The sequence below is a fragment of the Natrix helvetica genome, assembly GCF_964273705.1.
Source record: "Natrix helvetica genome assembly, chromosome: 3".
Taxonomy (NCBI): domain Eukaryota; kingdom Metazoa; phylum Chordata; class Lepidosauria; order Squamata; family Natricidae; genus Natrix; species Natrix helvetica.
In genome coordinates, this window is record NC_138549.1 from 174,807,592 (window position 1) to 174,820,083 (window position 12,492).

Here is a 12,492-nt window from a genome sequence, read left to right on the forward strand (position 1 = left end):
TCATCAGTGCTAGAAAAGAGCGGGGTTTGCGGAGAGGGAGACAACAATGACAACAGGCTCCTTGGTGCTTTCTGAGCTTGGCTGCTTTCTTGTAGACATTTTATGACCCAGCTAGGGAACATCATCAGGGCAAGGGGAGTGGAGTTTTGCTCTCTGTTTATATGTAAGCACCTTGCTCTGTCCATTTTGACAGGACAACCAATTAAGTACCAGCTCGGACCAACAAGCTAACAGCAAGCCCAAAGAACTACGTAAGAACATTCCTAGTATCCCCATGATGATACTACCTAGCTGGGTCATGAAATGTTTGCAAGAAAACAACCAAGCTGAGAGAGCATTAAGGACCCTACAGTCCTCCTCCCCTCCTCCTCTCTGCAAACTCCACTCCCTTCTAGCACTGATGATAGTCCCTAGTTGGGTCATGAAACGTTTGCAAGGAAACAACCAAGCTCAGAGAGCACCAAGGAGCCCACAATCCTCCTCTTCCTCCTCCCTGTAAGCCCCACTCTCTTCTAGCACTGATGATGTTCCCTAGTTGGGTCATAAAACATCTACAAGAAAATAACCCCATGCACTTCTAGCCCTGATATTAGCTAGGTGGGTCAAAATAGTAAGGAAGGGAGGTGAACAGGGAAAACCCTGGGGAAAGGTACCAGAATAATAAAAATGAATACTCTGAAGAAGAAAAGATACTACCACCATAAAAACAGGAAAAAGAAGTTAGGAGAAAGGAGGAGAAGAAAAAAAAATGATTAAAAGTGGAATTTGTGAGCGCCCAAGAGAAAATGTATAAAAGAGGAAGAAGGGGGGAAAGAGTTGTATGAGTAGATTAAAGGGAATAGTAGTATGATTGCTATTGTTATGCAACTAATTAAGAAATAAAGTATAGTACATTGTTAATTGTAGAAAAAATGGAAAGAAATGCTCTCTCTGTCAAAACGTAACTAGAGGATATATATTGTTTATAGTAAAAAAAGACCAACAGAGAAATATGAAACGATCATTTGGTGAAATTTTTGAAGGAGCAATCGAAGATATTGTTTATGTACTAAGAAAAAATGAGTATTAAAAAATGGAAAATAATGGAAGAAAATAATTTGGCTGAAAGTGAAAACCAAGCTATGATGTAAAATTAAGATTATGTAAAGGAGAGGGTGTAGAACAGTGTTTCTCAAACTTGGCGACTTTAAGTCCTGTGGACTTCAACTCCCAGAATTCCCCAGCCAGCTATGCTGGCTGGGGGATTCTGGGAGTTGAAGTCCACAGGACTTAAAGTCGCCAAGTTTGAGAAACACTGGTGTAGAAGGAAAGATCCGGTCGACACTTTGGTTCTATAATAGGTGTAAAGTTGTATTAAAAATAAAAATAAAAACTTTGAAAACAAAACAAAATAAAAAGAACCAAGAATTATGAGTAAAACAATTCAGGAAGTTGACTTTGTGGGACTCGGGAGTTTTCTTCACCCCAAAACAGGACTTCCCATGACAATAGAATGGTGAAAAGGAGTGGAAATTCAAAAACAGGGTTTGCAAGATTCTGGAAGTCTTGTTATTTTGAGAGAAAAACAAGAAAAAAAAACCCCACTGGCCCTGGAACCCACACTGAGCTGTTTGGAACTGGGCCCTTAGGAGTTAATTATCCTATGATCCCTAATTAATGAAGGCAAAGAAGGGCAAAAAAACAAGGGCCCTTTTCTCAAAGCCACAACTCAAAATATCTGTTTTCTTCTGTGCAAATGTGATTTGGGAACGGCTCCCTAGGTTTCCTTCCCAGTAGAACACAACAAGCCATTGTAACTCCTTTTTAAAAGAGAGTTGCATATTTGCATATGCAAATGTTTAAGTTATATAAAAGAACAGAACAACAGAGTGGGAAGGGGCCTTGGGGGTCTTCTAGTCCAGCCCCCTGCTCAAGCAGGAGACCCTACACAGAATTACAGAATAACAGTTGGAAGGGACCTTGGAGGTCTTCTAGTCCAACCCCCTGCCTAGGCAGGAAACCCTATGCCGTTCCAGACAGATGGCTATCCAACATTTTCTTAAAGACTTCCAGTGTTGGGGCATTCAAAACTTCTGGAGGCAACTTCTGTTCCACTGATTAATTGTTCTCACTGTCAGGAAATTTCTCCTTCGGTTCTAAGTTGCTTCTCTCCTTGATTAGTTTCCACCCATTGCTTCTTGTTCTGCCCTCAGGTGCCTTGGAGAATAGTTTGACTCCCTCTTCTTTGTGGCAACCCCTGAGATATTGGAACAATGCTATCATGTCTCCCCTGGTCCTTCTTTCTATTAAACTAGACCTACCCAGTTCCTGCAACTCTTGATCTTCTTTTAGCCTCTAGTCCCCTAACTATCTTAGTTGCTCTTCTCTTTCTAGACTCTTTCTAGAAAATGGTCACAAGAATATCAAGTTTTCAGCTAATCAAAAAGGAAAATATAAAAGCTTCTTCCAAGCAGCTCTTAAATGTGGAAGGGAAAATAGGCCAGACCCTCAGTTATGTCATCTCCCTGAGCGTAGGCAAAAAATAAAACACTTAATGCTGCACCGATAAAACCATACTTGGGAATCCTGCCTCCAGTTTTGGTCACCACAATACAAAAAATATATATTGTTGAGATTCTGGAAAGAGTGCAGAGAAGAGCCACAAAGATGATTAGGGGACTGGAACCTAAATTGTTGAGGGAAAGATGCTGACTCTGTAAACCGCTTAAGAGAGGGCCCTAACGCACTGTGAAGCGGTATATAAGTCTAAGGGCTATTGCTATTTATCCCGAAATGCCACAAGGACAGAGCACTTAACTACACTGTCAACTTGCATGCGGTCTCCTGTGTGACTCTAACGACGAGGCGTAAAAAATTAGACCGGAATTAGCCAAGGGGCATTTTGTAAAATCTTTCCTCTTTGCACAGCAGCCTCACCTTCAGAATTTTAACGACTACTTTTTCATTATTTGTGATGTTGATGGCTTCAAAGACTTCGCTATATTTGCCCCGGCCTAACTTCCGAACTAGCTGATAGTCGTCTTGATTCCTGCAATGACAAAACAAAACAAAACAGGACATTTATGCAAGGGAAAAGAAGTCAAATCATTTGCCAACCAAAAGCGTTCTCGCCTTCAAAGAAACCACTCGTCGTAGAAGGAGAACTGTTAAGTCTGTAGTAGGGAACAATCAGGAGTCTGGTAGCATTTTTTTTTTCTGACCAACACAACTTGCCCCAACTTTTAAAGGTAACTGGACTTTCGGATCTTTCTTTAAGATATTTCGTTTCTCATCCAATAAGCTTCTCCAATTCTCCTGGTGATTGGCCCAAGTCTTTTTTTTACCTAAGGCAGGGCTAGAACTCATCATCTCCTGGCGATTGGCCCAAAAGTCACCCAGCCAGCTTTCCAAATGAAGGCAGGGCTAGAACTCACCATCTCCTGGTGGTTGGCCCAAGGTCACCCAGCCAGCTTCCCTAATGAAGGCAATGCTAGAACTCCCTGCCTCCTGTGAGTGGTCCAGAATCACCCTGCTGACATGGAACTGAGCTGGGCGATGGCTTGCATGCCCTCAGAAAGGGCTCCATGTGCCACCTGTGGCATGCGTGCCATATATTCGCCATCACAGCCCTACAACATTCTGGACAAAGAGATGTCCGATTTCTTCAGTGTTGGAGCCCGCACAACTTCTGGAGGCAAGCAGTTCCACTGATTAATTCTCACGGTCAAGAAATTCCTCCTTACTTCCAGGTTGCTTCTCTTCTTCATTAGTTTGCATCTGTTGATTCTTGTCCCATCCTCAGGTGCTTTGAGAATAGGTTGACACCCCCCCCCTCTCTGTGGCAACCCCTCAAATATTGGAAGACTGTGATCATGTGTCTCTTAGTCTTTCTCTTCGTTCTATTAGAAATATCCAGTTCTTGCAACTGTTCCTCTTAGGAATAGTTTTAGCCTCTAGTCCCCTAAGCCTCTAAATCAGTGTTTCTCAACCTTGGCGACTTTAGGTCCTGTGGGACTTCAACTCCCAGAATTCTGGGAGTTGAAGTCCCACAGGACCTAAAGTCGCCAAGGTTGAGAAACACTGCTCTAAATAATTTTCAGAAATGGTAATGAGAAAACACCAATGCGGGAGGAAGTTATTCAGAACATAATGGAATGTGCCGAAATGAGCAAATTGACATTTGAAATTAGAGAACAAGAAGATGAACAATTTTATAAGATATGGGACTTCTTTTATCAACGGTTAAGACAAAAAATATGGAAAGGAAATACGATAGAGAATTTTACAATACAAGGATAATGGAATGACACAGAATATAATATAAAGATCTATTACTATTGGATGGATTTAGGAGGATGCAATGAATTGTCATAACAAATTAATTCAAAATTTAGAATATCTCGTATAAAATGAAGGAAGAGTAGTTATAGTCAAATAAATGATCAATAATGATAATAATATATACTTATATACTAGATTGATAATATGGGATTTTATATAAATTGTGGGGACTATGGAGAGGATACACAAAAGTTTTGTAACCAGCCGACGTGCTGGATGTTACCAGATGATGTTTTTATGTTTTGTTTGTGTATGTTTGTTTTTAAAAATAAAATCTTTTTTATATAAAAAAAATAATTCTCAGAAATGGCAGGATTGAGACCCGAGTGGGCCATGAAAGCTGACTTGGAGGTTCGCACAATCTCTCCGCCTAATTTCCTTCGCAGTGCAGAGGGGAGGTGATACAAAACGGAGGTGCTACATAGGGTGCGTTGAACTCCTGTTAGGAAGAGAAGAGATACCTAACGGATCGTGTGTCATTAAGGGCTGCCTTTTAATAGGGAAGCAGTGAATCAATTTTGAGCCTTAATATTGCCTCTGAGATCGGCTATCGCGGTCAGCCTGAGCCTCTTCTGGTGACTGGGCCTGAGCAGGTGGGTTTCGTGATGTCGGGCTTACTCAGGGGTCCTCCAACTACGGCCTGCCGAAGCCATTAATCCGTCCCCGCGAGGGATCACGATGCTGCCCCACCCACATCGCCCCACCTACCCACCGGCCCCCACCCACCTTCTGGAGGCCAAAAACGTTTTTGGCCTCCCCAGCCTCCAGAGCAGTGGTGGGTTCCAGCCGGTACGGCCGTATCGGTAGCAGCTGGCAGTGTACCGGTACGGTGGCTCGTTTGGCCCTCCCACCCACCCACGTTCCATACCAATTTTTAAAGCAAATGGCCATTTGCGCACATGCGCAGAGCGCTTGCACAAGGTCCGGCAAGCAGCTAGGTGTCGCAGGGGTGGTGGGGTGTGCATGCGCACGCACGAAAGGACATGCGGCCCTGTGAGCATTGTACCAGTAGCGACGGGGAGAGGAACCCGCCACTGCTCCAGAGGGAGGGAGGGAGGGAGACACACACACACACAAACAAAAGTCCCTCACGCACACCCCAAGGCAGCGACATCCCTTCACTAACCTGTTTTCCACCCTCAGGAGCATAACAAATTAAAGTTTAATTTGTGTGTATTGTTTAAGGGACTGCTAAATTGGCCATGCCCATCCAATCGCATGACCACCTAGCCACACACCCCAACCCCCCCCTAAACAGTGTAAGGGACTGTGAACTTCCCCCACCCTGTTTAAAAGGTTTGAGGACCCCTGGGCTTACTGAGCTGAAGAATCCAAGGAACTCTGCTCTTCTTTAACAGTACTTAAGCAGTCCACTCGTTTGCTCCAAGACTGAGTCAAAACTGGGCATACTCAAGCAGAGGAGGCGGGACCAAAGACCTGATTGACTCAGACTCCAAGCAGAGGAAGCAGAGTTAACCCTTTCCTTTCCTTGGATTCTCTGGACTCAGCACACCGGAGAATAGAACAGGATAAGGACAAGAACAGAATAGAATAGACACAGAACAGACTACAACAAGATCTTTTCAGGAGTTCCAAGAAGGTTCCGCACCCATTTGCACCACTCAGGTGACCCTGAGGACTCAGATAAAACCTCCAAGGGGCCTCAAGGGCTCTCTAAAAGGATGCAAATGACCAACTGTCTGCAAGGAGTATAAATCCTTCCCTTCCCCACCATCCAGGGAAGAAGCTTCTTGGATGAGAAGCAAAACGTCTTCAAAGAAAAAGTCCAGTTGCCTCCTGAAAAAAACACCTTTGGAACTACTGGATGACGGAGAAGTTCCATAGATTTTAGCCATGCACTTTGGGATAAACACCGTTCATTTGCACCGCTCAGGTGGCCCTGAGGACACAGATAAACCTCCAAGTGGCCTCAAGGACCCTCTAAAAGGATGCAAAGGACCAGCTGTCTGCGAGGAATATAAATCCTTCCATCCTTCACCATCCACTCAGAGCTGAAGAAGCTTCTTGGATGAGAAGCGAAATGTCTTCAAAAGAAAAAAACAGAAAGTCCAGTTGCCTCTTGAAAAAAACACCTTTGGGACAACCATGACCTGGATGACTGAGAATCTCCACAGATGTTTAGCCATACAATTTGGGATGAAGACCCTTGGAATGGTGTGGGAGGAGGAATGGATTTCCAGAGGAAAAAAACTTCAGATTCCAAGAACCATTTGCACCACTCAGGTTACCCTGAAGACACAGGTAAACCTCCAAGTGGCCTCAACGACCTTCTAAAAGGATGCAAATGACCAGCAAGGAATATAAATCCCTCCATTCCCTGCCATCCAATCAGAACTGAAGAAGCTTCTTGGGTGAGAAGCGAAACCTCTTCAAAGAAAAACCAGAAAGCCCAGTTGCCTCTTGGGGGGAAAAAAGCTTCTTTGGGACAACCATGACCTGAAGGACAGAGAATCGATCTCAGGATGAACACAGCCGTCCGTTGATGGACTGAGTCGATAACTGGGTGGAGCCTGGTGACCAAGGCGTGGCTGAAAGAGCTCATCTGACTCAGTCCAATCAAGAGAGGACAAGGTCAACCCATCCTGGATACTCCTCCTCTCACTATGGAGAAATCTAGCAGTCTCACAAGAGCTTTGGAACCAAACGGCCCACCTCTAGGCCAGGATACTTACCCCCACTCCACCACATGCGACTCATAATCCCAGTATTCCCGTGGTCTGTGTGTATTTACATCTGTGTAAACTCTGGCCCTGCTTGGCACAGGCCCCGACATGTCGGACAGGCTGGCAGGTGCAGTTTGGGCTACGGATCTGGCCTTGGCGCCTCTTCTGGCTTCCGGATCAATCCCAGGATTGCCTCAGATTGGAATCTGGATTTTCTTTTTTCTTTTTTTTCACTGCGAAGACAAAAAGTGCAAGGATGCTGAAGAGAGGAATCGAGGCTTCCAAGCTAATTAACAGAAGAGTTCCATATTTGGATTAAACTTTAAGTTTTAAATATCAAGGAGCCGGGCGGAAGCTTGTCATTAAAAGGGAGGGTAGAAGGAAGTGAAGTTGGATGCTCCAAGCATTTTAAGACCCAACTTGGTTTAGAGGAAGCAAGACGCCGACTGCTGAATCTCCTCCATGTCATGCATCACAGAACAGGTCGATAGTACATAAATAGGGCCAGGAGTTATTATTTCCACTTTTTATTAAATACACCGGCCATTCTAATTTGTTTTCATCTTAAAATTAGATCATTAGATCAAGCCAATTCCACCTCTCTGTCCACAGCCAAGTACTGTTCAGAGGTCTGCACTTTATGCCATAGGAGTGATTCTAACCCCTTTTAGAAGGTAGGTAGATATGGTAGATATGATAGATAGATAGATAGATAGATAGATAGATAGATAGATAGATAGATAGATAGATAGATAGATAGATAGATAGATAGATTGATAGATGATAGATAGATATAGAAATGATAGATACACACATACAAGATAGATGATAAATACACACATACGAGAGAGATAGAGCGCGCTATAAATGATAGATCGACACAGGCAGATGGATAGATAAGACAGGATAAATAGATAGATAGATAGATAGATAGATAGATAGATAGATAGAGATAGAGATGATAGATACACACATACAAGATGGCGAGATGATAAATAAATATACACATACAACATAGATGGATGGATGGATGGATGGATGGATGGATGGATGTAGGTAGGTAGGTAGGTAGATGAAGATAGATGAGAGACAGAGATAAGATAGACAGACAGATGATAGAGTTATGCACACGTACAAGATAGATGAATGGATGGATGGATGCACACATACAAGATAAATAGATATAGATATATATACACACACACATATACATATATACACATATATATACACATACATACACATACTATATGTGCGTGTGTGTGTGTGTGTGTGTTTGTATTTGTACTGATAAATAAATAAAGGGAGACTAGTATAGATCTATTTCGAGCTAATTAGCTCTCATCAGCTAGCCATACCCTTACTGGGATTTGAACCTGGGCTGTATTATTTATTTATTTTTATTTATTATTCGTATTTATAGACCGCCCCCTCCCCCGAAAGGGACTCGGGGCGGTGTACAGTCACTAAAATGCGTTATAAAATACATACATAAAACAGTTAAATAATTAAATACGTAGGTGGAGGAGGTTGCAAGACTGTATATAGAATAATAAATATAGTACATTAAAAACTCTAATAACCCAGGAGTTAAAATATTACCCAAAATTACCCATTAAAATATATCCACCGGGAGGTAAAAACTAAGAATGTGCCAGGCCAGCTAATCGAAACAGGTGAGTCTTTAATTTTTGACGGAAGGAACGGAAGTCAGTGGTAGTTCTAATGTCGGGGGGGAGGTCATTCCAGAGGGTTGGGCCCATCACAGAGAAGGTCCTACCCCTAGGCGTCGCCCGCTGGCACTGCCTAGTGGACGGCACCAGTAGTAGTCCCTCCCTGTGAGAGCGGATTGGTCGTAGGGATGTGTGCGATTATATCTTAGGCAGGAGTCTTAGCCACTAAGCCACAGGCTCGCCTCCTTATCAGTTGAGCCAGGGAAATAGGTATGTATTTGTGTTACAACCCCTGGTATGCCTAAATATGGGAGGAAGGTCACTACTCCCTCTTTCTGTCCTTCGGCTCATCAGAGAAGACCATGCAGGCAGAAATATATATATATATATATATATATATATATATATATATATATATATATATATATATATATATATATATATATATATATATATATATATATATATATATATATATATATATATATGTGTGTGTGTGTGTGTGTGTGTATATACATATGTGTGTGTGTGTGTGTATATATATATATGTATATGTATATATATATATATATGTATGTATTTGTGTTACAACACCCACAAACATATATACACATACATACATATACATATACATATACGAATGATAGATCTACAAAAACATTATATATATATATATATATATATATATATATATATATATATATATATATATATATATATATATATATATATATATATATATATATATATATAATGTTTTTGTAGATCTATCATTCGTATATGTATATGTATGTATGTGTATATATGTTTGTGGGTGTTGTAACACAAATACATACATATATATATATATATACATATACATATATATACACACACACACACACACACACATATATATATATATATATATATATATATATATATATATATATATATATATATATATATATATATATATATAATGTTTTTGTAGATCTATCATTCGTATATGTATATGTATGTATGTGTATATATGTTTGTGGGTGTTGTAACACAAATACATACATATATATATATATATACATATACATATATATATATACACACACACACACACACACATACGTGCATGCACTCACACGCAATCTTCTTTCTTTTGCATTTTATTCTCATTAACTATTTCTGTCTTCTGTAATTTCTGCATGCTGCTCTCTGACCGCATAAAGATTAGCACTGAGCTACATAAATAGATATTTGCAGATATATACATCTTTTTTTTTTTTTTGGTTCCATCATGGCAGCCGTCCCAGTTTGACACTCCCTGCCCTACCCAGGAACTGCAATAACCCGCAACGCTCTGAGGTCTTGCCTCCCTCCCCCCTCACTCAGGCTGGGCCTTTCACTCATCCCTCCTGCTATCTCTAGCCAGGATGGGGCACCTCCGCTCCCGACTCGCCATAACCGAGCTCCAACAAAGTGTGTTAGTCTAATTTAAAGTCAATTTTGGCAGCACAGCGTCCTCGGTGGCTGGGACATTGCAAAGCATAGGGGAGCTTTAGGAGCTGGGATGTGCAAAATGTTCTGGTTTCCCCCCCCCCCTCGCACGCAGCACGGATCTGGTTTGCTTTGAGGGCAGGGCAAGAGATTTTTCTGAGAACCAATGACCCACTTTTGTGTTCTCTGAAGGGATCGCTCTCGCTTCTGGCACGATCCACAATGAGAACGAGACGATCTGCACAGGTTTACAGATTAACGGGGTCGGAAGGGACTTTGGAGGTCGTCTAGTCCAACCCACCCCCTGCCCAAGCAGGAGACCCTACACCCTTTCTGACAGATGGCAGTCCAGTCTCTTCTTGAAAGCCTCCAGGGATGAAGCTCATACAACTTCAGAAGGCAACTTCTGTTCCATGGGTTGATGGTTCTCACTGTCAGGAAATTCCTCCTTTATTTCCAGGTTGAATCTCTCCTTCATCAGTTTTCGTCTATTACTTCTTGTACGGTCTTCGGGTGCTTTGGAGAATAGCTCGGCCCCCTCCTCTCGGTGGCAGCCCCTCAAATATTGGAACATTTCTATCCTGTCTCCCCTGGTCCTTCTCTTCTCTAGACTAGCGAGGCCCAGTTTGCATAATGCACATAGTCCATGGCTTACAAGCACTCACATAATGGCCATTCAAAGTTACGACGGATGTTCTCAACCCAGGAAGTTGCAATGTCCACCCCTCTCGGGGTCATGTGAACACAGTTCGGGGGGAGGGGGCTTGGTAATTGAGCCAGACTTGCAGCCATCGGTTACCATCCCACGATGACATTTTACGTATTTTATGGTGTTTTGCTAAAAAAACTGCATTCCCTTCCGGTTTTCGGCAAAACCGGGCCCAGAGCAAGCTGTCGATCGGCTTAACGACTGCGGCATTCACTTAATGACCGCCACAAAAAAAGGTGGTAAAATCGGGTCGGTCATTGGGTGTCCCTATTTTTTGCACCCTTTGTGATTTACGATCGTAATGGCAGGCTCCATTACAGTCGTAACTCGAGGACTACCGACATTAAAAAACACGACAACCTATATTCATGGGTTAAAAAATTAACAGTCCGTCTAAAGGTAGTCCTCAACTTACGACCACATTTGAGCCCAACATTTAGGTGGCTAAGAGAGAAACTTGCCAAGTGAGTTTCGGCCCATTTTACGACCTTTCCTGCCACAGTTGTTAAAAGTGAATCCCTGCAGTTGTTAAGTTGGGAACACGGTTGTTAAGTGAATCTGGCTTCCCCCCTTGACTCCGGGGATCATGTGACTCCGGGGCAAAATTTCATTTAGTGACCATTCAAAGTTCGAATTATTTTTTCAAATTGCATTGAGAAAAAAGGACTTAGCGCCGTTTTTCAGACTTACGACCGTTGCTGCATCGTGATCAAAATTCAGACGTTGGCAACCGAATCACATTTATGACGGCTGGAGTGTCCCGGGGACGTGTGATCCATTTTTGCCTTCTGACAAGCAAAGTCAATGGGGAAGCCAGTTTCGCTTAACAACCGGGTTACTTACTCAACTGCAGGGATTCCACTTAACGACAGTGGAAGGACGTTAACACGGGACAAAATTCATTGGATCGCCATGCTCAGCAACAGAAATTTTGTGGTCGTAAGCTGAGGAATGTCTACACCAGCTCAACGCTCATCCAGCTCTTATCCAGGGCCAGAAATTCTCTGCCAGCTATCCCTTGCAGGTCCTTCCGTGCAGTTTAAATTCTCAAGTTACAACTAGGATTAATGACACATCAAAACAGCACTGGGCTGGATACTCCTCCCCCACTATGAGAAGAGGCGTATCAGGATAAGTACCAACGCCCTTTCTCCATAGTGAGGGGAGGAGTATCCAGGATGGGACGTACCAAAGCCTACACGTCCCTAGGGAGGGTTACCCATGTTAAGAGCTGGCACAAACTTTATGCCTGGTGAGGCGTCCCCTCCTCCCTGTGACCAGCCTGCAACACCCTATGCCTGAATGAAGTCTCTGCAGAGGCAAAGGAGTCCAGTTTGTAGTTCCTCATAATGGTGAGGGGGAAGACCACGTAGCTGCCCTACAGATCTCAGTTAACGAGGCCTGGGTGGCCAAGGCCGTTGAGGTGGCCATGCTTCATGTGGATTGCGCTGTAATAGAGCTTCTTCTTTTCCTTAATATCTTCAAGTTGTCAGAGATCCAGGATGGCAAACCGTCCAGTTGAGGGACTGAGTCGATAACTGGGCGGAGCCTGGTGGACCAGGGGTATATACCAAGAGCTCTGCTGACTCAGTCCAATCAACGAGAGGATAAGGTCAACCCATCCTGGATACTC

The 12,492-nt window shown here is 42.9% G+C and overlaps 1 protein-coding gene across 1 annotated transcript in view; it reads right to left on the reverse strand.

Moving 5' to 3' along the window:
• CSNK2A1 (casein kinase 2 alpha 1) overlaps positions 1-12,492 on the reverse strand; it is a 49,761-nt gene that overhangs the window by 18,775 nt on the left and 18,494 nt on the right. Inside the window, exons 2-3 of the mRNA XM_081949769.1 lie at positions 7,014-7,237; positions 2,917-3,028 (exon numbers count right to left, since the gene is read on the reverse strand). Of these exons, the coding sequence (XP_081805895.1) occupies positions 2,917-3,028; positions 7,014-7,114 (213 nt within the window). The 5' untranslated portion in view covers positions 7,115-7,237. The remainder of the gene's footprint in view (positions 1-2,916; positions 3,029-7,013; positions 7,238-12,492) is intronic.